The sequence below is a fragment of the Mesitornis unicolor genome, unplaced genomic scaffold (assembly GCF_000695765.1).
Source record: "Mesitornis unicolor isolate BGI_N332 unplaced genomic scaffold, ASM69576v1 scaffold5300, whole genome shotgun sequence".
Classification (NCBI taxonomy): Eukaryota; Metazoa; Chordata; class Aves; order Mesitornithiformes; family Mesitornithidae; genus Mesitornis; species Mesitornis unicolor.
Genome location: NW_010156124.1, coordinates 7672 through 34495, shown reverse-complemented (window position 1 = coordinate 34495; position 26824 = coordinate 7672). Strand labels below are relative to the sequence as shown.

The 26824-nt window shown below is 44.9% G+C and overlaps 2 protein-coding genes across 2 annotated transcripts in view; one reads left to right on the top strand and one right to left on the bottom strand.

Annotated features, from left to right (window-relative positions):
- Window positions 1-5136, top strand: part of FBN1 (fibrillin 1) — a gene marked incomplete at its 5' end in the record, with an annotated part of 31566 nt that extends 26430 nt beyond the window's left edge. Inside the window, 3 exons of the mRNA XM_010179462.1 lie at window positions 1584-1815; window positions 2815-2989; window positions 3866-5136. Of these exons, the coding sequence (XP_010177764.1) occupies window positions 1584-1815; window positions 2815-2989; window positions 3866-4255 (797 nt within the window). The remainder of the gene's footprint in view (window positions 1-1583; window positions 1816-2814; window positions 2990-3865) is intronic.
- A 20890-nt stretch (window positions 5137-26026) lies between these two features.
- Window positions 26027-26824, bottom strand: part of DUT (deoxyuridine triphosphatase) — a gene marked incomplete at its 5' end in the record, with an annotated part of 8461 nt that continues 7663 nt past the window's right edge. Inside the window, 2 exons of the mRNA XM_010179352.1 lie at window positions 26027-26083; window positions 26530-26600. Of these exons, the coding sequence (XP_010177654.1) occupies window positions 26027-26083; window positions 26530-26600 (128 nt within the window). The remainder of the gene's footprint in view (window positions 26084-26529; window positions 26601-26824) is intronic.

The window sequence follows — 26824 nt, the reverse complement described above, 5'->3', positions numbered from 1 at the left end:
GCAGAGCTGCGTGTTACAGAGCACAGGAGAGCAAGGCTGGTGCCTGACAGCACAGCTTGCGCAGAATCCGAGGCTCCCGTAACTGGTTTTTTCACTTTTCTTCGTATTTTTTTCTTCCAACAATCACCCAAAATATGGGAACTAACCTCACTAGCATCCATACCCTTGCTGCAAAGTGAGCATTTCTCCTCTTGGTGCAGTAACTTTCTGTGGCCCAAATGTGCACTTATGATGTTGACATAATTGCTGTGTTAGGTATGGCAAATACTGAAACGTTGCTCCGAGTTAATGGCAAAACTCCTACGGGGTTTGGTGACACAGAATTCAGCCCCAGCTTTAATACCTTGTGGTCTCCACATGTTCACATTGTAACATCTGTAGCTGCGTATGCTTAAGATGCTTATCTAGATGTCCTGGGCATGCCACAGGGGAAGGACCCATTTAATAGGTTTTTCCGTGACAATTCCCTCGTATTCCTTGGCAACCCCAACTCTGGAAACAGTTTGTATCTTTTTTTAGCTTATTTAATGAAGTGTTCAGTGACTTTTGATGTTGCTGCTACACATACTTAGATAATCGCTGAAGAATGCTTTGGTTCCTCCCATGCCTTGTGCTGTGTGTGACGGCATCCCCTGCCCTGGCGGTTCTGTAGTGCACTGTGCCATAAACCCAGCTGCCAGAGGTAAAGGCATTGCTTTTAAGGAAAGAACAAACAGCCACATTGTTTGGAAAGAGACAGTAATGCTCTGAATTAGTTGTTACTCTCCTGTAACCTGGATGCTGAGGTCAGAAATGCTACTCTGTGGTTTACATTTTATCCATACAGTGTCCAGATGGCATTTCCTATGCACACACAGCGTGCAGTTGCTTTGTCACAGAGAATGGGGAATGCTAGCATTCAGAACATTTCAAAGCGATTTGCCACATCAGACAAAGAAAATCAGAGCACCTACCTTTAAGAAACCAACCATTTACAGTAAGCAAGCCTGAACCGACCTCAGGCTCCTACAGTGCCACACTTGGAAGGTTTGGAAGAAGGCTGGCTCAGAGCGTGGCCATCTTTCATATCTACAGCTGCTTTTGTTTTTCACTTTGTACTGCTTGTTCCTGTACCTTACCTATACCTCACATTTAAACGTGACTGTGTAAAGAGGGATTTTCAGTGCCAGGAAAAGGTGTCAGAGCTTGGTTCCTTACTCTTTTTCCTCTGATGTCGAACAGCAGCATGAACATGGGATTGCTGGACCAGGCTGTTGGCTGTACAGAGTTTTGTTCTCCTCGGTTGTTTCTGGAAAAAAAGGAAAAAAGTGGCCTCCTCTGCTTCTGTGCTCTCCAGAGCACGAGCTGACGTGGCGTGAAACATCTTCTGTAGAGTTGCCCAAATACTGCTCTGTTGTATGGTTGTAGTCATCTCCTAGCGACCGCTGCCCCAGCCGAGGGTGAGGCCAGGCCCTGTTCTGTGTCTGTCTGTGGTCTGATGTGGCAGCGCGTTCAGCAAGAGCCGAGCACGACCTTTCTGCAGGGATCAGCTGGACTGTACCTGAGGGTAAAAGTTAACGTGCTGTGTTCTGCTTCTTTTCCAGATGAAAATGAATGTCTCAGTGCACACATTTGTGGAGGAGCGTCTTGCCACAATACTTTGGGAAGCTATAAATGTATGTGCCCTACCGGATTTCAGTATGAACAGTTTAGTGGAGGTTGCCAAGATATCAATGAATGCGGTTCTGCACAAGCCCCATGCAGTTATGGTTGTTCAAATACTGAAGGTGGCTATGTCTGTGGATGTCCACCTGGTTACTTCAGAATAGGACAAGGGTAAGGGCTTCTCGTTTTAAACTAACAGACATAAAGGGGACATTGTCCGCTCCCTTCTCTGTCGTGTGGAGCAGCAGAACCAGGGGTATTGTCACCAATGACAGAGGGATAGGACTGTGGAAGTGCTCGAGAGTTGGATGCTCCTGCTGATTTTGGAGATGAGGGGACAGGGAACCAAGGGAAGGGAGCAATGTGTTCTAATGCTTAATGAAGTTTGGTCAGGGCTGCCAGGTTCAACAGTCTCTTTTAGGCTGCTGCTTTCACCTCTCCTGCACATCCCAGCTAAGTTCTCTGGGCTCACACCCCTCGCTGTGATTTGTGGTGTATCACTTGTCTTCTTCAAAAAACACCCAAAATAACACCCCCTGCCAGCTCCAGAGACAAATGATATTATACAAGTGGCTTCACCCAGTGACTGGAATAACAATTCTGTAGGCTTTTATGTTCTTATGTGTTCCATACTCTTCTGTGTTCCAAATGAATCATTTTTTTGAATAAATGTCTGCTTTATCAAGAAAACCAATTTTCCCTTGCCCCAGTGGGGTTGTTAGGGCTGTGCATCATGTAGGACCAAGCAACTCGAAAGCGGAAAGACTGTGGCTTAAATTTAAGGAGTGACTAAAAGCTTTGGGATGCATTCTGAAAGACCTCACTTTTCAGATTTTTCAGCAGTTTCTGAAAATTAGTCTCTTTTAATGCGTTCCAAGTTGGATGCCAGAAATTACTAACAACTTCTCGGAGCTTAAGCTTGTGTTTTAAAAAATGTTAAATATTGGCAGGTCTCTCTTAGGCAAAGCCTCATGGAGCCAGGTTCTTGAAATCAGAGGTAGCTACGTTGTAATTCAGTGACAATTTTGCCTCTTGACTGCAGCAGAAATTTTTCCTAGGAAATGAGTGCAACGTAATGGCTTTATTATTTGTATTCACAGTCCCCCAGTTTCAGCTCTTGATAAGATCTGTGTCTCACTGGAATTAACTTCGAATGTCTTCCTCCCACAGACACTGTGTTTCTGGAGTGGGGCTAGGCAAAGGTCAAGGACAAGAGCTTTCACTCAGTGGAGAAGTGGATGACAACTCCCTCTCTCCAGAAGCGTGTTACGAATGTAAAATCAATGGCTATCCCAAGAGAGGAAGGAAGCGCAGAAGCACTAATGAAACTGCAAATGAGGCAGAGGTAATTGACCCTTTTTGGGGGGAGGGTTTGCGGTTGTCCTGTGACAGCCAGTCTCAGAAGAAGGTGAGCCAAGAGACATTCCCACAGGAAAGATGTGTACCCCAAACAAGGTAGACCAAAGAGCTGATACAGAGACCAGTGCTAATACAGGAAGACAGGGGAATGCTTTGGGCAGAGTGGGGTCGTGAACTGCGTTTCTTCAGCACGTTTCAGTACTGTCTGTGATGAGTGCCGGGTTTGTCTCAGAGGTGAGGTAGAGCTTCCCCTGCTTTCCAAACGGAAATGTTCGAGCTGATGTGCTGAAATGTGCCTGCAGTGTCGCCGTTCTGCCACTGCACAGGGGGCTCGGGGGGAGCCCAGTTACCATCACTTGGAGGTAAGGGGTGATGCTGCTTTTCCAGCACCCCGGTGGGCCTGCAGGCTGCCCCAGCTCCACACCTAAACAAAGCGAATCTTGCAAAGCAAGCTCCTGCCTGAAGGAGGTGCCTCCCCAGTCGACCCTGCTCTCTTCCGCATGTCCTGGTTAATGGTATCTTGTGGTTCCCCTGGCAGAGGGGAGGCGTGTGCCTTTGCTGCTCTCTCTGTAGGAGGCCGATGGTGGACTCCGAGCACAGAGGTGCTTTGGCAGCAGGACCCACATGCAGAAACTTTCAGCACGTGTCTCAGGCTTCTGTTACCCACATGGGAACAGTGACAAAGACCATACTTTATCCTGACAAGTCCTAGGCCCATAACAGTGGACTTGACAGATGATACTACAGAACACACTTTTAAAAACTGATTAATAATGAACGACCTGGATAAGGAATACATCCACATAGGCACCTGTGAGATGCTCTCTGACAAAGCCCACTAACATGATTTGTTCTTCTGCAGGATCAGCAAGAGTTGGAGCCGCCAATCAGTCTCGCCAGCTGGGATATTGAGAAAGCAGCAGTCTTCTCCATCAACATCTCGGATCTCAGTAACAAAGATCGCATCCTGGAACTGCTTCCTGCCCTCACAACACTGACAAACCATAACCGATATTTAATTGACTCTGGAAATGAAGACGGTTTCTTTAGAATCAATAAGAAGGACGGGATAAGTTACCTTCATTTCACAAAGAAGAAGCCAGTTCCTGGCAACTATTCATTACAAATCAGTAGTATTCCACTCTATAAAAAGAAGGAACTTAACCAGCTTGAAGAGAAACATGACAAAGACTACCTCAGTGGTGAGCTGGGAGATAACCTGAGAATGAAAATTCAGATATTGCTTCATTAATTCATCAACCAAAGACCAATTAATTAAACCAAAGATAGATAGGTAGGACTGAATGTTCCTCCCAATCAGATTCTCCATATCATAGGTACAGTCTTACATAAGTACATTTGTATGAACAAGCACTACTATATTAATACATAAACAAGGTACAGGATGAACACCCTAGCTCAAAACAACCACTTTCTCAGGCTTTTGAGTGTAGCTGAGCTACCCTGATATGTTGAATCTTGAAAACTGGGACTTTTATCATTGGAAGTTGGCCACTGATGCTGAGACACGTCATCATTTCAGCAGAGGTACAAGAATGTGCTTTCAACTGATGGACAGCTCTATTTTTGTAATTCTTAAACTTCGCTTCTCCAACTACAACTTACTAGGTCAGCCATTTATGATATCCATTTGGTGCTAGTAAATTTTCAACCTAGATTTATAAATGCACTGTAATATTTACACAACTTAGAAGCCAAAATTGCCATTATTCAGTCTAAATACTTCAATCAACCAAAGTTAGCTCAGTAGTTTATCTCAGTTATGCCTATAATACATTACATGTAAATTAAGTGTGTGTATACTGTAATCATGCTATTTTCATAAATGAAGCATTTGTAAACTAGATTAATAATACCCTTAATGTGAGGGTTTGTAATGGTGCTTATAAGACCAACTACTTGTTAACTGTATACACAAACCTGATGATAAAGTTCTGTGACTTATCAAAATGCACTGAGGTCAGTAGGGACCATTAAACATTCTCAAAAGTCAGATGACAATCAGTGCCATCCTACACCATGACATGATGTAATGTGTCAAGAGTGCCCATAGTCATTCATATCAACAAGGGTTCAATGTCATAAATGTCACAATAAAACAGTTTTTTTTTTAGTTTATTCTGTGGCCCTGTGTTCTTGCTGAAAGGGTGTGATGAACTGCAGTCTCACATTTCAGGCATTGTCAGCAGGCTTGGCTGTGTGATTTCTCACAGGCGACTTCTCCTTGAAGGGTTGGTGCTGCCGTTTGTTCATCCTTCGTGCAAGGGAGGAACGGAAGAAACACGGAAACCTTCACAAAGCCAAAGAACAGCGGACCTCTGTCAAGTTACTGTGTGGCTCCAGAAAGCAAGTTAGAACACTTGCAATGGCTTGGCCTGAGTAACCCTGGCAATAAACAACTTTGATAGGCAAAACATGCAGAAGTGGGTGTTGAATCATGATACAGAAAGCACAGTTAACTAATTTGAAAAGTCTTGTCTGCTAAAACTGCCTTGACTTAGGTATTCGATTCCTCACCCCCACTTCAGCAGCTACTGGTAAAATAACCAAAGACTGATAACAAAGGGATCATCCGATACCAAAAGCATTGCAAGTTGTGGCTGGGTTGAAGTGTCAGATGAATTATTCGATGGTGCAAGTGTTCTTGCATGCACAAGTGTTCTTGCATGCACAAGTGTTGTTCTTGTATACACAAGTGCCGTGGAGTAACTTTTAGCAGCAGCAGAACGTTGTACTGAGATGGGATGCCATAAAATCTGGAAGAACAAATGAAGCAAGCTGTGTCACTGAAACCGCTGATGGGACAGCACGGTGGTTGATAGAGGGTACAGATACTGAGCTGTAACAGCTTTGGAAGGGAAATGTTCTGTAATGATTCACCCCAAATTGTATTATTTTCTGTAATTAGATTTCAGCTTTCTTTGATAACAAAACTAACCATACAAAAAGGAGCTTATGCACTTTGATATTTTTAATAGACCATGTCTGGATTTTATTAATGTGCCAAAATGTTGAACCGTGTGTTTTCTTCCACATGTTGCTTAACTATGGCAAAATATAACCAGAGCTTTACAGTTGTAAACAGCACTCTAATTTCAGCAGGTTGGGAGTGATCTTCAATGCCAGTGAAGTGTACAGCGTGAGTGTTTTCTGTCCAGCCCTTAAACCCTGAGAGGAGTGATTTCAGAAGGAGCTGTCAGGACTCTGTCCAGTGGAGTTGGTTTGGCGTTCACGCTGCTGTGTAACACCTTATCATGCCAATGGTTTCTTGGTTGTTTCCCAGCAGCCCCAGTGTTGCCTGCACGGTTCTGCAAATCACTTTTGTTACGCTGCAGAAACAAGAAATCTTGACGGGATCTCTTTTAGTGATTTAAAAATTGAAAGCCTGGTCTTGCTGTACCGATCTGCACAGGAAAATCCATTTTCTTGTGCAATTATTATGTCTCCATGCAGCAGTGCCCTTGAACTGGTGTGTCATGTTTGCCTGTCAGTTTTAGTTGCTGTATGTGTACAATCATACACATTAGGTTGAATTTCTGCAGTTTCCTGAGTCTCAGTGGAGCGCAAAGGTCGCATAACATTGTGCGAGACCTGCAATTAAAAAGTGGTTTGTAACCCACAGAGTGATTTAATTTCCTGTATTCATTTTGATGGTGGGATCCCATGAATGATGCCTGGCACTGGGCAGACTGAAGTAGAGGTCTTTCTGAATGTGTATCCTTTTGCAGTGAAAGGAAATTTTTCAAATTTGAGGAAATGGTGAAATCTTTAATTATCTGAAGTAACAAGTGTGGCTTCCCTCATTACGATTGTGCATATCCCTCAGTATAGATGCATGCATGGATAATAAATGCAGTTTTTGGTTAACGGAGTTTAACAAAGATGGCTTGTCACTGTACGTATCAGATCATGCTCTTGTTCTGTGTTGTAACGGTATCTTGTAAACTTGACAGCTGATGTATTCTGGCAGCACGTGACTATTTCCACAGTCTCCTTTTTAAGCTGACTTTCAAAGGACTCAAGGTGTGTGCTTTCTTACAGCAGGTCCCTCAGGGTCACACTCAGGTTTTCTCTAAGGTAAACACTCCGCACTGTGATTCAAGCTCAGCGTTGTGCTTTCGAAGGGCTCATCTGGTCAAGACTTCTCGGTACAGACAGGAGCTGTTTGAAGAGCGAGAGGCCGTGGCTGTTGCCGAACCCCTGCCCACCCCTTCCTGGGGCTGAGTTTGGGCCCTGCCAGCCTGTGCTGCAGCACCAGGACAGGTAAGTGTGGTACAAGGCAGCTGCACCGCACCCGCTGCTCCAGGGCAAGCTCGAGGGGGTGGCACTGGCATTGCAAAGCCTTCTTGTTGCTTTTAAAAATTGACCTTTGCTGTGAGGGAATTTTTAGGATTTCCCATTTGCGCTGATGCTGTACTTGAACCACTGAAGCCTCACAGTGCTCTTGCAGGTCTGATGGCTTCTGCCAAAATGAGCAAGGTTGGCAGTTTGGGTTGTGCTGCACTGCTGCTACTGATTGAGCAGGCACCAGATGAGGAGACAGCTGCTCTTCTTTCAACTTTGCTGCTGTGATAAGAAATTCCTGTGATTTCCGTTACGGAGGGGAACCCACAGTTCAACTGGTGAGGAGGGGCTGCCTGTGTAGCTGCAGGAGCTGTGTGCCCTCTCAGTGCCCCCCAGCTGCCCTGCCCCAGGTAGGACAGGAGCTAATGGGACTAATAATGCACTTCCCAAAGCTGCAGTGTCTGGGACCTTGCCTCCTTCATCCTCTCCCTGGAGCACATCTAAGCTTTGCTGCTTTGGTTGGCTTCATGTTGCAGGAGCGGGCAGCAGCTCAGGCCAAGATAGGATGTACAGCAGGTTAATGCAGTAAAGCCAGGTTGGCAGCGTACTACCAAAGTACTCACCTGGAGTAAGCCTTCGTTTTATCGGTCTTGGCAGAATAATGCTCAGCTAAAGCTGCGTTCAGAAAATCCCAGTTTCTAATTGCTGCCTGTGACTTGAGTGTGTTGGATGCCAGCAGAAACCCAATGCAGCCCCTGTGTGAGCTCCTGCAGTTACACATCTGAGCAGAGGGGCTCTGCGTGCAAACTGCATCAGCAGCGCTGGTCCGGGGCACCACATTAACCTGTGGGATGGTGCTGGATCTGGGTGCTGTGAAAACTTAACACAGGGTGAGCAGACAGCTGTAAGTTAGGGCAAAATCTGCCATCATTTGCACTAATGAAAATGCAAATGATTGCAGAGGTTGCAGTAGTAGCAAGAGGGAAGAAAAGGGGAGGGAGGACAATGCTGCAGTTGTTCATTGTCCAAACAGCCCCAAGGCACATCTGCTTCACTTGCAGATGCTGGTCTTGCACCATCCCCGGTGCGCTGTGCTCCTCCTGGGCTGTCACTTGCAGGTCCCTGCAGAGGACACCACTGCTGTGTTCTGAGTGGGCCATGGCGCTGCTGGCTGGGAAGGTAGAGGTGGGATCCTGCGGTGCTGCCGCATTCGGCTCCCACTTCGCCAAGGCCCCTGGTGCCCCTGGAGGGACTTTGAGTGCAACGCCTGGTCCCTCTGGAGTGGGCTGGGTGCTTTGGTTCGGCCGAAGATGAGACCATCTGTCTGTGCAGCGTAAACCTTGAAGATGCTGATGACTTCAGCCCTGACAAATTCCAGCAATCTACTTCTGCTGTCCTCAAATCTTGCCAAGTATTTCACACCCTCATAACAAATGCTTTCGAGGAATATCGCGCCCAAGCCAGCTCCTCGGTTATGAGCTTCCCATTCTGTTCAGCTGAGGAACCTTGAGGCCAGAGCGGTCACTAAAGTGTCTGGTTTTGTATTTCAGGCTCTCCTTTCTATTTCTAACGTGCCTCTACGGCAATGGCAAGAAGCGACATGGAGGCTGGGGATGCCCGGCCAGAGGGAGCGTGCTGGCAAGGCTGGGCTGCAGTCCTGTGTTGGTGCCAGACAGCCCAGCGGGTGCCATTGCTGCTCGTAGCTTCCAGCTGAGTCCTCAACCTGCTCAGAGACGTGCTCATGTGTGTATGTCAAAATGTATGTGTTTTTTCTGAAGAGCCTAGAGCAGATAACTGTTGGTGCTTCCAGGCCAAAGTCACACTGTGCCAAACCTTTGCTAAGTAACCCAGGAAGGGCTTTTTCTTTCCTCTTTTGGGCTGGACCCTTCCCTTGAATGCGGTGGCAGTGCAGGCCCAGTACTTGCCCTGGCTCAGCTTTCACACCTACAGGTTTGTTTATGAGCTTCTCTATGGCTTCCAGGGCCTGTAGGATATGAGCATATATATATATGCCTGTAGATAGGCATGTCAGACCTTGCTTACACCCTTGTGAGGTCAGGATGTGTTTGTCATCCTTGTTTTACAGGGCAGAAGCTGAGAACCGAGTGTTTTGGTCTGGAAGAGCCCATAAGCAACGGCCATTCTGCAGGAGCAGCCCTGAAGTACTGAGGTGTTCCTGTAGAGGACGAGGAGCCACAGGGCTCATCGGCTGTGACAGCCCTGGCAGGCACAAAGCCGTGGGAACTGCCCCTCTGCACTAAAATGTGTCCCAGACGGAGCCTGCTGGAGTCCTGGCTGCTCCTCACGCTCTTCAGAACGCTGGGGACGTGGCCCCATGCTCCAGCACACATCCCATGGGCTGTCCCCATAGATACCCCACACAGGATGTGCTGCAGATGCAGCAGCACCAGTTAAATAGAGCAACAGTGCCAAGTAGTTTTCTGCTCGAGGAAAGGTTTTGGGTCAGCAGGCTGTGTGGAGATAATCAACAGCGACACTGCTGGTGAGCAGGACCTGGGCTGTGCCAGCCTCCCCAGCTCATCTCTGAGGCTGCTGGATGAACCAGCCAAGGAAACAGGGCTACTGCTTAGTTTTCTTTGGAGGTTGAGTCTTTATTCCTATCATTCCTATGTGGGGTGCTTCAGGGTGACTTTTTATTTTCCCTTTTTTTTTCTTGTCTGTGACAACCCAGGATAAAGTATTTCTTCTAAGCAGCCGGTGTGGGACCAAGTCTGACTGTAGTGTAGTCACTGCGTTACTCAGCCGGTAAGCTTGGTAGGAAAGGTAGGAAAGCTGTCTGGACTTTTTCACTTTACAACACTGTGTGTATTGCTTGCAGCTCTGTATAAATGTGGTGGTGGTGTAATCATAATAAATACTAGAGCCGTGAGAAATGTCTATAACCAAACCCAAACCAGGTGAAACTCCCCTGCTTTTGGGTTTCATTTCAAACTCGAGGCTCAGGCCAGGTTTGTCGAGGTTCATGAACCTCGCTCTGAAGCTGGGCTCGGTTTCAAGCAATCTTGGGCCAAGTTTCAGGCAAACCTGGGCCAAGTTTTGAGTAAATTTGGAACAAATTTGAGGTGAATAAGAGAGGATTTATTATTTTAGGTTGAAACCGTACAAACCATGGACTCTTTGCTTGGTTTCAGCCTGTAACCAGGAAATCTTGGCACTTTGGCTGAGTTTCACTTTGATTTTGAATTTTGACTGCGAAAACAAAACAACCAGAGCGAAGAGGTGAGTCCCACAAACACACCATGCAGAATCTGGTTCACAGGGTGGGAGCCCAAAGCCCTGCACTGAGCACAGCCCTGTGGTGCTGCACGGCAGCAGGATGCGTTTCCCCCTGCAACAGGGGATGCTGTGCATGTCCGTGTCTGACATGGCTTGTGCTGCTCCTGTAAAGCCTCCAAGTAATTGAGTATTCCCCAAACTCTTAATCTGAAGTTGCATGTGCAGTTTCTAAGCCTGCAGTGCACTGCTTTTAGGTTTGGTTTATGCAGCAAAGATCCAGTCTGTATTTGCATTTTAAGGGGTAAATTCAGCTAAGGAATCTACTCAGGGGAACAGGGCCCATGTCCTCATCCCCATATTGCATTGAAGCACAGCTCACATCCAACCACACAGTGCAGAAACAGACTTTCTACCTGAATTGCTGGAATTCGATGAGCGATGTGGTGCCAGTTCTCCAGCCTAGAGACGGAGAACTTCGGCTTCCAGAGCTGCCAGCTCTGCCACGGCACAGATACCGTAAAGATGGAAAAAAGCTGAAGACACTTCTCACGCAGATTCCTTTAGACTCATTCCGGCACTCTAAAGGGATGTCCAGACATAAACTTGTCTTTTTAAATAAAAAATATATATCATCATTAAACCCCGTGATCATGAGATTCTTTTTGCGCCAAACATAAACTGTAGATGGAAAATATTTGAGCAGGAGCTGGCTTCAACTATCAAGCAAAATATGAACAGCTGAAGTGGGAATGTGAGTGCTGAGTCCAGAGGAGAAGGTGATAGCACAAGCTGCTGCTGCTTTGAGAAACGCGTGATAGGAGGGATGGGCAGGAAGAGAGAAGGAAGGAGCCAGCGCGGAGCAGACGAGGAGTACGAAGGGAGCTGCACTGTCAGTCTGTACACATCAGTACAGAGCTGAAACAACAGGAAACTGGGAGAGAGGAGAAAGGGGATGAGGGACTCGGCAGCACTGGCTCTGCAGGGCGGCTGCTCAAAAGACTTCTTGACCTGAACGAACAGCCCTCATGGCAGCCAGCTCTGCAAGGCTACCAGCCGTAATGCACAGCCTACCCCAACTGATGCTCCCGAGCCAACCGGCACTTTAAGGCCTGTAAAGCTGTCCACAGGCCTTTGGCTGGTAAGAAGCTACCAAATAAACCAAGGAGAAAGCAAGCCAAGGCCTGTCAGAACCAGATCATTACGAGACCTTAGCAAGCATTGAGTGTAGATGAAGCAGCATGTAAAGGCAGTGCCTCATTTACTGCTTTCAAAAACAAGGTAACTGACAAAGAACGGATTTTGCCGATTTCTCTTTCCGTGTGTTTAAATTGTACTTGTCATAGACATAAATCCCCTTCACTGAAAGGTTTTCACTATCAGGTTTTCACTTTCAATTTTCAAATCTGCTCCTGTAATAGATGTCCTGGCACTTTTTTTAAGATCTCAATGTCATAGAATCACAGAATGTGTTGGGTTGGAAGGGACCTTTAAAGCTGATCCAGTCCAACCCTGCAGTGAGCAGGGACATTGGTACCAGATCAGGTTGCTCAGAGCCCATCAAGCCTGGCCTTGAACATCTCCAGGGATGGGGCCTGCACCACCTCTGGGCAACCTGTGCCACTGATCGACCACCTCATGGGCAAGAAGAAGGAAAAGGGAGGGGAAAAAAGACTGAAAAATATCTGCTGCACAAGTTCTCGGCGCAAAGACGAGAGGCTGCGTGTCAGGAAGCAGAACTGCATTTCAAAAGTTCACTCTTCAGCTAAGCCAGCTCCATGTGAACTTCTCCATTATGCATCTGCCCTGTAATTTGATTGTATCATTTAGGAGACTGATTTTTTTGAAGAGGATGTTGTCACCCATACATATGCTTGCTACACACTGCTGTATCCCAAAATACGCTGGGAACAAGAGTGTTTTCTGCTCCACAGCGACCGCACAGATAAACCCATGAGAGGAAACTGTGGTCCCAGCGTGACCACCAGGCTCAGGTTGAAGGCCAAGTCTAGCAAGAGTTACACAACCCTTGGTGAAAAACGACCGATTATTTGTTTTGGGCTTGTTTGTGCTAACAAACAGTGCAGTCTTGAGTTTCCCACAGACCAGCCAGGAATTCATTTTAAAAAACAGAGAATTGGGAAAGGATTTACACAGGGGGAACTCTCCTGAGCATTGAACACCTCATGTCGTCCATCACCTTTAACCAGAAGCAGTCCTGTGAGAGAAGCAGCTCTGAGCACCAGACAGGAAGGCAGGGAGAAAGAGAAAAGAAGGCTGGCTTTGGTGTCAGCCAACCCCTGTCCCTGCTAAATGTGGAAGTAACAAAACTCCGTCTGCTGCAAGTCTCAGCAGTGCCACCGGCCTAACCCAGAGGGGCAGCAGCACGCTCTACAGATCTACTGCAACAGCAAAGTCCTGAAATAACAACGTCTTGTTTCGCCACATCCAACGCTGTGATCTGTGCTAACGCTGCTGCTCTTCGGCACGTGCTGGTCCAGCATGGCAATGACACTTGTCTGCTACTTGTGCAGAAGGAGCCATGTACGGCTTGTTCAGAGCCAGAGCTTGTACGCTATGGGCCTGCAGCCAGCCTACATCAATGCCAAAATGGCATTTTCAAGGCAATGGCAGTGTAAAGACAAGTGATGTGTCTCCAACTGCCAGAAGGAAAATGCATGTTAAGGCACAGACATACGTTCTATGTGAGCGTGGATCCTGATATGAGCTGTTGCCCCTTCTTCTTTCCTTGGTGATGAGAACACAAGTGAAACCCAACAGCTATTTGGTGTCCTGTTAGTCCAGATCTCCCCTTCTCGGGTATATACCTTTAGCTACAAGCAGGTTTGGCGGAGGGGCGCTCTGCATGTGCCTCACTGCTCCAAAAATATGTCAACAAAATGATCTCTCGTGACCCAGGGTCCTGCTCAGAATAGTTGGATTGTGTTTATAAAGTGAACTAAGGAAGATGATGGTTGATCAGAGTAATATAAACTATCACATGGAAAATGAATTTTGAAAGAAGAGCACAGATAAATCATTTATCCTCACCAATACCCTCTCTATGTTCCTTATCCTGGTAATTGAGACCATGTGTTGTGCTGCAAACAATAACTATGGGAAATTACTCATGATTCTTCCTTCATAAACTTGGGAAATGAAAGTGATGGGAAGTATGATCATCTTATTTTTTTTTTAATGTTAACAGCTCTAAATTATTAGGGTGGGAAGAAAATGTCAATAGAACATAAAAGTGCTTTGTATAGTGTTCACATTTGCTCATACTTTCAAATCCACTGTGGCTTATTAGTTCATGGGAAAAATGACAAAGAAGGAATAAAACCCAGAAAATGGATCCAGTATCAACATCTTGCCTCTATAGTAACAGAGAAATTGTAACTTGTGGGTAAAAAGCGACAATATTGGGAAATGTTTGTTGGGCAACTGTGGTGATTAACTCCTCCTTTCCCCAGTACCTCCAGCTTCCTGGCCTGACACATTCCTACAGATTAAAGGGTGCCCGTTGCTCTGTTAGTGAGGCCCTTGACGGCTGTTTCAGGAGTTTATTGCTCAGCTGTAAAAATTCTCCCGGGGCTGAAACACAACAGAAAAATGTCTCTGCCTGGGAGGAGTTTCTGTTCCGAGTTTGGTTCGAATTAGTTCAACCCTTTGCCTCTTGCAGCGGGACAATGGAGCAGGACTCCCCGTCTCTCCTTTTTTCTCTTTAAATCAAGTGAGCATCTCGCCAGGGCAGCACACATGGCAGGCGGCCCTCAAACCACAGCCCTCTCTGCAGCTGTAGCGCAGGGTCAGCGCTGGCCGCTTGCAGCTGTTTCCCTGCCCGGTAACGGGCCAGACCCCATCCCGTTGTCTGCACAGACGCTGGCTCAGATGGTGGCTTGTGCCGAGGCTGCTGAGGGCCAGCTTGGCCATGGGGCAAGCCGGCAAAGTCCTCCCTTGCTGCTGTTGCTCAAGGGACCAGCTCGCTGCAAACCACACATCCACGGGGCTTTGGCTCTTCCCAGAGCTGGATGGGATGTGTGCCTGTCCTCCCGGGACAGAGGCACAAGTCAGCCCTGCTCGCCTCAGGCTGCAGTGGGGTACCGGGTGGTAATTTTACTCGGTTATCATAAAGGGCTTGGCCCAGGGAAGCTGCTCTTTGCAGACTTCAGCCTGCTCCAGGGGATTCATTTCTAGAAGCAAGAGTGCTAGATCTACTACACTTCTGCATGGGCTGCCTGCAGGGCTGGTAAATCTGTTGTAACAGTCAAAGCTTCATGAATGAAGTCTGGCCCCAGCATATTCAGTGGCAGAAATCCCATTGATTTCACCCCAGATCCTCAGATCTCCCATGGGGAGATCCACAGTGTCAGTGAGGGAAAGGGAAGCAGAGAGCGGAGAAGGAGCTGGGTGCTCCCTGGGCTGAGCCTGGGTCTTGCTCAGACCAACGTGCTGAGAATATCATTTGGCAATACCGACTGGCCTGGGTGCGAGGTGATAGGGGCTGTGCAGCTGACGTGGCTGGCACAGGAGATCCTTTGGCACAGAAGCAGAACTTTATAGGGCAGTGGAGTTTTGCCCTGAGGTCTCAGAGGGCCAGAGCATAAGTAATAAACAAATTAATATTTCTATGGATGGAGAGATGTCCCACCTGCCCAGGAGTGCCTTGATACTGCCAGTAATCCAGCCTCCATAGTCACTGCTCTGTGTGCATTTAATTGACTGAACAGCTACTTGATATCATCCAGAAGCACTTATAAAATCAAACGTTATTCAACGTAAGGACACACTCACGATACTTGCCAACACTTATTTCAGTAATGATGCTGTGCTTGCCACTCCACAGATCTGACCTGTCACTTGAGAACTCAAGTGACCCATAACTCAACATGTTTTATCCACCTATATATTCAGGCAGGTTCATTAGCTGGACCTGGCATGCTCTGTCCTATTCTGTCCAACTCTTTTACGACAGTTTAATTGCTTCCTGCTCATACACTTTCCCATCACCCCAGCAGATACGACCCCTGGTGATGATATTTTCCCATCTACCTGAGTAAATGACCAAGAAAGATCAGCATATTCCAGAAAACAGAGCTGCTATAGCTGGAGAAAAGTCTCTTTGCAGGTTGTGAAGCAGTTTGGTAACTAAAAGACTATGAGAAATAAACAATAGGTAATGTGAAGCCTAAGTTCAAGCAGCGATTCAAAAGACTGTTCTAGCTCAGAAAAAGACTAATCTGATTGTCCAAGACTGAAATTATTTCGTTTTATCAGTGAGGCATGGGTGGGGGAAAGGAATTGCTCTTGATCACTGCTGCTGTTTGGTTTATGGGCTGAAAACACGAAGTGAGAGGGAGTTATATGCAACCTGAGCACGACCATCCTCAGTCACAGTGCAGTACAACAGCAATGCTCTGGAGTGCTGAGTCCTGGCTGCTCTTCTGTCCTTGCCTGTTCCCCACCGCTAGGGAAGCCCCAGCAGCACAAACTTCACTTTTGGAGGGTCTTAATGTCTAGGTACAGCACTACAAGTTAAAGGTTGCAGATTCCCTTTTCTTTTTGTGCTGTGTGTGGCTGCCAGATGGGGATTTCGTATTTATTTGTGTGTTGATAATTAAAGTGTTTGTGATACTGAGGGACAAATCGCCCTTCCCTGGAAATTAAACACTCATGCTACAGTGTCCTGGTCCTCAGTGAGTATTACATTAGTCAATTTGTGGCTAGCCCAGTAACTCGATAGCAGCAAATTAAGTAGTTATGTGGGAACTCTGGTTTTTGGATCGGGCTGCTGTTCCCAGGCTCAGGCCCAGCACTGCTAGGGTGTGTCATCTGTGTGAGGCACTCAGCGGAAAGAAGAGCTCCAATGCCAGTCTCTGGTGCTTTCTGGAGGACAAAATATGGCAGCAATGTAGACCAAGGTAAGAATGGGGACAAACAGAACTATTCCTCCACCAAGACCTTTCCTCTGCAGTGAGAGACTGATCGGTTAAACAGGCTTTCAGTTGGCGCTATGTTCAATTACCTGTTTTGCTAATGACTATTTTAGGTTTGAACATGGTAAATCTGGGAGTGGATTTGTGCTGACCAAATGTCCTGTCTGTAACTTCAACTCCATGCTTAAAGGTTTTACAGGACCCGGTGTCGGTCACTGGAAAAGATGATTTCAGTGTTGTGGGGTAATAAATGAGAGAAACTAATCCTGACTGGTGGCAGAAGCGAGTCTCAGTCCTGGTGTCCACTTGTGCTGGATTCAGTCTGCCACTGGATTAAGGGTAATTATAAAATCTTAGCCCAACATCCTCATGTCAGTCCAGTCTGAAGGAAGAAGAGGAATGACATCTGAGGGCCTACGACTCAAAATGTTTCTCTTTATTAATTCACTCTAATAAATAAGTATCTTTATTGTTAAATTCTAGTCTGAATGCCAGTTATTTCAGCAGTTGGTCTCCTACTATATTTTTTTAAAATTGCAGCTACCTTCAGTACTTCCATAGCAGCCTAGTGCTTCTTCATGCTTTCTAAAGCATTCAGACTTCAAATTTGCTCTGGAAATTAGAGAGATAACTGGGTTGTGATTGAGCCAAGTAACAATCTGCTGAAGGCATAAGAAACATTAAGAAATAGACCAACATACTTCTAAAAAATACCAGTTTATTTGTTACTAAGTGCCAGGTTCTGCTCTGCCTCGCGTACCTGTGCAGTTTGGTTTGCCCGGTACCAGGGGTGCTGGTCTCTGTGAGTGCCCTGCAGTCAGCTTTTGGCTCTGGGCCGCTCTGCAGCAGGTGGAAAGGTCTGGAATCTAAGACACCTCCCAAAGCCACATGAAGGGGAGGTGGTGTTTGTGTGCGTGGGTCCCCTGAATTCCAAGAGATAGCACAGTTTTGGTGGGGTTTTAAAAAGCATTTTATACAATAGCAAAAGAGGTGGCTTTAATTTTATGCTTACTGATATAAGTAAATACGTACGCTCCGTAAGACTTGTTTGAATTATTGTATGGCTGTGTACAAGGCAATCATATCAAACATCTTTCAGAGCCAAGATTCTTGTCCAAGAACCCACCCAAAACTTGGCTATATGAGGTATGAAGCAATAATGGGACCCACTGATTCATCATTTGATGAAACCAGAAGTGCCCAGTATTGCCCAACAGGAGGTTACATAGGGCCCTAATGAAGTGTTTCTCTTGCGTAAAAGGGAACAGATGTAGCCAACCTCATGAGAAGCAGAGCTGCGACCTGCTGAGAGTTCCCATTGGGCAAAGTTTCTTTCAGATCTGAGAAGCTGCTCCAGCTGAGTCAGAATATTCCTCTGACACCACCGTGCCTCCACAGGCTGGAGTTCTGGATTGGGAGCTGGGTTGCCATAGGCTACATTTGACCATTTCTCATACAAAATGTCTTCAGACTTTGCAAGCCATTGGAAACTTGACTGCTATCTGCGGAGCTTTGCTTATGGACCAGCAGAAACTGTGCACATACTGGTTCTACCCTAGAGGCTAGTGGTGAATCTCACATGGACAATCGAGCCCGGTCACTTTGCCTATGTTTTGGGTGACAAGAGAAATAGTGAATCCTCCTGCTGTGCTCTGAGGTATAACTGTAATAGTGTTTGCCCCAGAAGTAACTCCAGTGGCAACAGGGTACAGCAGAAAGTCTGGTCTTTTGACTGAAGAATAAATGTAACAAAGTGAGCTTGTACCAATCTTAGCATAAGGATGTGCTGTAACGAAGAGGAAGTCGGCTTCTGATTGTAACAGACTAGGTGAGGAACAGAGAAGAAATACTGACATGGTTGTTGCTGTCTGAGGGTTTCTAGATGAATTCCTGCTTCTCCTAATGAACTGAAGTCTTCAGGTCACACCAGACGTGGGAGCTCATAAATCCAAGCAATCTCTTGGATAAACAGCACAGTAAGTGGCTGTGTACTCCATTGCAGTTACTATAGATCGAGTGCTTCAGGGAATCCTGGTGTTAAGGGTGGAATGAACCCAACGAGCATGGTGGGGCACATTTCCATGGGCATTCTTGTCGCCTGTCACCCCATACCAGAATTATTGGCTCAGTGGTGTTAGTTATTCTGAGTTTCAAACCAGATCTTTATTAAAGCTTCCAGGAAAGCAACAGCACTGCCAATGTCAACAGGGCCTTCAGCATCAAAGCCATAGAATAAAATTATGGATGGAAAAGACCCGTTAGGTCATTTACTCAACCCATCAGCCGATGCAGGATTGTTCCTTGTGATGTGCTTTTTCCTTTCTTTGTCTGATCAAGCCAAAGGGGTTTCCACAGCTTCCCTGGGGAGACTATGGCATAGCTGACGAGTTCTTGCCCTTAGAATAACTTGGAGCCTGTGAAATAACAGAAGAATTTTGAGTTTCATTCTGATGGCGAGAAGGACCCCGAGTCTCATGACCATACTGTATCTCAGATGTAATTCTATGTTAATCACTTCTTGTATACAGATCATATGAGGCGAACGCTGTGTCCCACCCCACAGCTGTCTCTTTCAGTAATTATTCCTTAGACATATTTTGTCATCTTTCAGTGGTAAGCAATGCACAAAATCTGAACAATTGCATTTCCCTTGGCAAACATTCAGGATTTGCCCTAACTAATGTTTGAAGTGTCCTGTTTGACTCTCACTCCTTTTCATTGTGCCAAAGTTCTTTGGCAGTTGGTGATCTGATGTTCCAGAAACCCATAAAAATTAATTCCAACATATTTTCTTTAGGTGAATTAAAAACACTCAACAGATGTTTACTGAAAACAACCGCATTTAGAGAGGACTCTTCACAACTGTGGATTTAAGGTTTCAAAATGTTTTCATTCAAATTCCTCAGGCACCTACTGTTGATCAGTCGTAACTTTCTGACATCTTGATCTCTTGCAAGGCAATGGTTCTGGCCAGATGTATGAACATGCTTTTATAACTTGGGTATTGGGCATCAGCAAAGGTGAATCCAGTTGGCTTTTTTTCCAGTGGGAATAAAATACTTCCATAGCCATTAAAATATGACATCCTTTGAGTTTTGTTAAAGATCTCTGTGCATGTAACTGTTGATGTTGACTGTGGGGATCGATTTAAAGCAATGCCAGTATCCTTAACATTCTGGAATTGTGGCACACCTGGAAAATGGAAGTTTGGCAAACCAGAAGGTAGAGATCAATGAGCAAAGGCACGAGGGGAAAAGATGCTACTCAGGGAGACCCTAAGGGATCATAAGATAGAAATTAAGCCTTGGCTTTCTCCACATCTACTCTATTCACACAGTCACAATACTTGTAATACACCCCAGCTTCATTCCTAACCTGGGTTAGTACCAACACCACAGCATCAGGATTAACAACCCTACCACAACCAGACAGCCCCAGTTGTAATGATGCGTTGTTTCTGCTCTAGAGGCACAGCTCAAATGCGATGGAGCTGGAGGAGTAACCCATTTGCTGGGCAGATGTTGCCAGAGTGCTGCTCTCTCGGTGCGTGATGCTGCACACCAGCCCAACACTGGGAGAGAGTCGGCTCTTCCAGACAGCCATGGCTGTAGCTTTGCATGAATTTCTGTAGCCTGAGTGCCGGCTGAACCAGACCCTGTCCCTCCTCTCCTCATCCAGCCGCTCTGTTATTTTGGCAGCTACTCAAAATTTCTTGGAATGATTGCAAATGAGCAATAATTTTTCATTTAGCTTCTATGCAGTCCTGGCATCAGCCATCACTTGCATGCTTTAACATATACATAGCCATGCCTTCAGCACATGTTCTGAACTTCTGACTAGCAAACTTCAGGAGCAGGGGGACAGAGACGGAGTCACAGAATCACAGGATTGTTACGGTTGGAAAAGACCTTTAAGATCATCAAGTCCCACTGTTAACTAACTCTACCATGCCCACTTCTAAAACCATGTTCCTGAGCAATCTGCTATTACTGTTATTAATATAGGTTCTCATAGTTTGAAATCTACTTTATTAGCAGAAAATAATGGTGTAAAAATAAAAGACAGGTCCTGTTGGCAAGCAGGTGCCCAGGAGCAGACAGGACTGAAAAATCCAGAATCCTGTTGTAGGAATCAAAGTGCTCAGAAGTGCCTGAGATGTTTCTTCTGCTCAGTCAAGGCTGTCCCATAAGTGCTAAAGCATCCTGAAGGTCATATAAATAAAATGTTGATGCAGACAGAGGCCACTTCTCCCACACCGCAGACTTTCAGCGTCCTCAATGGTGAAAACTTGCCTAGTTGGACTATTAGTCAGTCTTACTCAGCTGGCATTTGGGAAAGTTATGAACCATAGTCTGGAGGCTCTGTGCAGGGGACCTGGGGTGCGACACAATCTATGTTGTGCTTCCAGAAACAGGAAGCCGTCTTTAAATCTGCTCTTGAAGCCTCTCTTGGCTAGAAACTGGTAACAAGATGGATAGTGCTGCACTTGGGTGAGGAACCATGTTCTGACAGAAACACCAGTACCTTGCTGCCTCCCTGCAGCAGTCGTTGGGCTTTTCATTCGGCAGCCGTCTTCCAGGCAGTGAGGTTCGTCCCGTTTTTCCTGGAGAATGTTTATTAGTTTAATTGATATGGTTAACGTTAAACAAACAATCAAAACCCAAACCCACCCCAAAACAAACAAACAAACCTCACCAAGAGGATGAAGGGGGAGCTCTGTCTGTTCAGACCCAGCTGTCTCCTTTTCTTCATGCCCGGGGAGGGCAGTGAGTTCTCTGTTGCTGGATCCACAATTTCCTTGGCGTTCCCACAACTTCTTTTTTTGTTTTCTCACATTGCTAATTGATATTTCAATCCTTGGTGCAAGTTGAGAAGAAAGGTAATGACGGGATTGAAATATCAGACTTTCTTCCCTAACAAATGGCCTTCTCCTTTTCTTTGACTGCTGCCAGCCCATGTATTGCTACGACACAGTGTCATAGGATAGGTTGGACCAGGAGAAATTTCTTGCAGAATTCAAATGGCTTGAATTACCTGTAATGCTGACAGCTTGGCTCACTACCAGCAGTAACTTCTACGCAAAAGCAGAGGAAAGTGAGACCGGTGTTTCGTGCTTGCTGCTGTGAAATCCTGACAAGGGATTCCTTGATGCTGCCCTGCACCTTAAGGAAGGGTACCTGCAATTTGGCAGGGATCAGAGTGCAAGCTAGTGCGAGCAGGAAGGCTGTGGTCAGGACCGAGGTTTGTCAGCAAGGCAGCACTGGATACCGCACACTGCCGTGCCTGCTAGACATGGCACAATTAGCTCAGCTGCAAAGGAAAGGGGAGGTTTGCTTCCAACTAGGACACACAGTTATTTTGTCTTGGACACTTGGAGGCAACCTTTCGGACTAGGAATCCATAAACCACAAAATACTCATGTTAAAAGAATCTGGCCAAAGATACTACATTCATGACTGACTGGCTTTGTTATTTTTCCTTTCACAAAACGAAATCAAACAAATTCCTTTGCTGCAATCGGCAGTAGTCAAAAGATAACTTTCTTCAGCTCAGGGATACCAGCTTTAAACGCCAAGGCTACGTGCAGTATTGATTGACACAAAACTCTTATTTCTGTTACAAAATTTACTATACAAATGTTTCCTAAAAAGCCAGTGATTAATATTACATTTTTGTGACATACTGAAAAAAACCATCAAAGTCTAAGGGGAAACAAGTAAGTGTGCACATGCGGCTCACGTATGTTTATTTAAGCATATTTTACCTATTAAAGTACAGTAGTTGCTTTCTGGACGAGGGCTCTCAAATGATAAAATTGATCTGTCGGGTTTTCAGACTTGGCAGGGCAAAAGGATTTTTTGCTGTGTTCCAACAGCATCGCTTCAGTGGGGAAGAGCTAAATAACCACACAGTTAACGGAGGGAAAGTTTAGGGAAATAATGACACCAGTTCACTTCAGAGCTGATCCTGCAACCTTTAGCCATGCCCAGCAGCAGACCCGAGCTGACACGCTGCACAACTGCATCCTGACTGAGCCAGAGATTGCCAAACGGCCGTGAGCGAGGGAAGCGCCACGAGCGCCAATGCCAGAAACCAGAGAGGCAGGACAGGCTGCCCTATATTTCCAGACTTTTGGTACCTTGCATAACTAGGTGCAAAACACTTACTTTTATTTCTGGTTCTTTTCTTTGGAAGTGCAGTCATGTGCAATCAGGTGGAATAAGTGTGCCGATAATTTTCCTTCAGAAATTGTAATGGTTAGCAATGTGGACACTTTTCTTTTTAGGCAGAAACCATGAGGCACTGAAGCGAGCATTCACTTTTCTTGCACTTGAGGTCACAAATTTATGCAAGTCAAAAATGTTGGGCCTGCCAAAAACATCATGCTACACTCCACCAAATAAAAGGACACTGTTATTCTTACAAGGAAAGGTTTGACAGGACAGGAAATAGGCAGGGTCATAGAAGTTTACTTAACACTGAAACTTATTTAACTATCTTTAAGCCAAAATACAATGATAGTTATTTAAAAAGTAAAAATTAGAAAGGGGGGAAGGGAAGACAAATGCAAGAGCACTGCACTCTGCTATTACAGCAGTAGCAACCAGTACAGAAATTAGGGAACCTGACTGAAAATTCACATAATTCAGGTTACTATTTCACCTGCCTTTACTGGGTTAACACGTAGCAAAGCAAGTTTTAATTTACATCCTCAACTTGCAGCAAGAGGCATCTGATTTGCAGATCCAATGCAGTTTACCAGGCTCTACACTTCTTTCATTACAATGCGATCCGTAAGTAGACTGCATTCCACTTAAAGGAATGGAGGAAGGGGGAGTAATAAGAGAGTGAATATGAAAGATAGGAAAAATGTTGCTGCTCGTTACAATTTTCCATTTTTGTTGAAACGCAGCAGGAGAGTAAAGCCACAGGCTTCTCTACTGCTCTTGCGTGCCAGGAGGGATTATGCAAACACTGCAACCACCCAAATCTTATTTAAATTATAGCCATTGTTCCCCCTTTAATGGTTATACTTTTGCCTGCTTTCACTCAAATATTGCTGCATCTTGTTTTCCGCCAACATAGTCCCAATGGGAGTCATCAACTCTTAATTATAGATGAACAGATCTTTGAAAAATACCTCGGGGGAGGAAAAGTCAGCAGAAAGCGAGCTTTAAGTGCCATCTAGTGGCTGATCCACGAAACAACGTGAACTAGCTCAAAGGAAATCTTAACGTGCCACCGAGTAACAGAACTGCAGCCGAACTGAGCAGACAGTGCTTACATTCACAACCACTAAAGACCGGGTCAGTACTCTGGGGAACCAAGAAAAGGACTAAAGATCAACGGTACCATGGCCATCATTTTCTCGTAGGAGTTTTGTCTGTAAGTGGAGAGTTCGAATGGTAGGAACTGCTTAGTAATCACCTGTTCCTTACCACCCTTATCAGCTTCTCTAGGCAAGTACTGAGGAAAGAGTGCAAAGGAACTCAGCGATACCAACTTTCAAAACAAGCAGGCCTATTTTTGGTAATGACACTTAGAGAATGGCCTGTAAGCTGACAACTTAAAGCAGGTGTGGATTTGTAAGTTTATGTTTCTTCCTAATGCATCTGTGATAGCTTCTGAGAGGGTGCTTCTTCTAGCAAATAATATCCTTATCTCAAAATCTGGAGTATTGCTTTCAGAAATGGAGATAAGATCAGTTTCTAACCAACAAATGGTAAGAATCAACAAAACTTAGTATTTTTCTTTGTAGGTTGTGGTTCCAAGCAAGATAATCTTGTGGCATCTTTTTAAAAGGTATCCCCTCAGTGTATCCTCCGCATTTATTTTTTGCTCTGGGGGGTGAGAAGGATAAAAAAGAGCAGCAAAACTTTCTCTGATCTTACCATCCAGCAAGAGGAAACAGCTTTACACAAAAGGATCATGGTTATTTTGAGAACTTTAAACAGCCTTTGGTAACTAAAGTTCCTTTTTGGCAGGCTGTAGAATGGAAGAAACTGTCACGCTTAGCTTTCCCAGTTAATTTAAAACTTCAGTGGTGTGATGCTCCTTGCTTACAAGAGACTTTCGCATGGTAAGCCTGCTTGTGAAGGTCTGGGTGTACAGACATGAGTACAGTGTTGTGATAAAGGAGTAGAGGAAAAGAAAGAGACTGATGAGCACACAATGCACATGGAATGAAAGAGTTCTGCCCTAGTCAAAGATAAAAGTACGTACTGTTCCAGTCTGGCTAAGTCAATGTAATGACAATCCTGGGTTAAATGAATCTGAATGCTGTCATATCACACTTTATTTTTCAGCTCCCTGGGAAAAGGTGCAGGGGGTAAAATCTATAAAATGGGCAATATTTTGGTTCAACTTCAGTGGAAACTGTGAGTTCTAGACAGGAGCATGAAACTAATACCACAGGATTATTAGGATCTGAGATTACCATGGACAAGACTGGTGTGAACTTCTTGGCCTACAAAGGGGCCTACTTTTCCACTGCTGAAACACTACTTAAAGCACAGGACTTCATACCTGTGACCTTTCAGCTAAGAAAGCCTAAAGAGAATACAGAGCTGCAGGGAAAAATAAAACTACACCCAAGAGCATCACAGCCTGTTCTAATTCTTTTCAGTAAAGTGACAAAATAATTAAGATTCTTTCCTTTTTGTCCCCTCTGTTGTGCGCATGTTCTTCACCTGCAAGCTTCTGAGTCATTTAGGAGATTCCCACATTTAAACAATCAGGTTTGGGCCAGATTCCAAAAGATTTCTGTATTACCTGGCCAAAATAGAACTGAAAAAAGCAATCTGTACACTGCTTCAATAATTCAGGATCTTTGTTCCGTACACTCACTCACTAATGTATTTGTCAACAAATATTTCAACAGCGTATTTCATAGCATTTATTTCCTACATAGAGGTTATCTCCAGGTGAGTTGTGTTATTTAGCTCAAACACTGCATTGCCTGCTCCTTTAACCGAGAGCTGAAAAATTGGCTGTCTGAGGATCACCTTAGGATCACCAAAGGATCAAAGATAGAAAAACAAGTATTATGACAGGTTGTAGAAGATGCAATATTAAATATCTTTGCCTTGTTCTGATTTAGGGGTCAGAGTGGGAAGTCATATCAATACCTGTACTATCACTGATTCTGTATGAAATAGGCTCTCAGCATGAAATACTGAGCTACAGGGAGGAGAGCTTTCAGAAGATCAACACAAACTGGCAAGGGAACAATCAGCCGTTGTAGTTTAGATGAGTGAAGTAAATCCAAATAATTATTTTTAAATTTATTAGAGTATAATCAGCACATAAACAATCAGTTCTTATTACTGATGACCAAACATCTAAAAAAAATAACAATAATCCATTAACAAACCAACAAAGTCAGCCATGCATGTTTTGCTGTAACACAGATGAATTCACTGCCTGTAAAAAAAGGCAGGAAAACAGATACAGAGAAGTCTCAATAAAACTTATCCCACTTCTTATTCAAGTGAGATTTAGAAACAGCGTAACAAAAAAAATATATAGAAAGCACATTCAAATAATTTTCAGTTCTTTCCAGTAGAACCAAAGCCATCTTCGCCACGTTCTGTATCATCTAGAGCCTGAAAGACATCAAGTATGGTAAGTTGGGTTAGTGTCTTAATTTGCCCTGTTTTCTATACAGATGACATGGTCTATCATAGGGAAAAGTACATTTACTCGTAACAACAGCTGTAACTGAGAAACTAAACCAAAACACTTCTAGGAGACATTTCAGAATACCTTTTGTACAAGCTTAAACATATCCCACATTGTGAGACAACTGGTTCTACTATATACTGAAGTGTTTCTCAAGTACCTGCGAACTCGGAAAACTGCAAAAAAATCATCACATAAATGCATGCAAAGCATCATGATTTTTAATCAGGCAGCAGTTTCTATGCAGTTTTAACTCTGCAAGTAGCTTTAAAGCAAAGTCTTTCTCTATACCATAAATTTCAGCTTATATACAACTATCTTAAATTATTAATTATTGAAAATAGGAGAATATTTTCTTTTGGCAACTTACCTGAACTTCTTCTAGCTCAGGATAGCAAATGCGTTCACAGATGAGCTGGGCAATCCTATCCCCTTTTTTAACTGCAATGAAGTCAAGACATTATTAGTTCCTTCAAAAACCGTGAATAATCAATGCAAAGTTCAGATAATCTCCTTTCAAGAGTATCAGAATGTACTAAAATGTAAACACGTATTTTAAACTTAGTTGAGCAGATGTTAATAGTCCCAGAAAAACACAGGCTAAGATAAACCTGTGCTTAGTCCTTTTAAGGTGAAGTTTCAGCAGCAGTACCAGCTCAGGACAT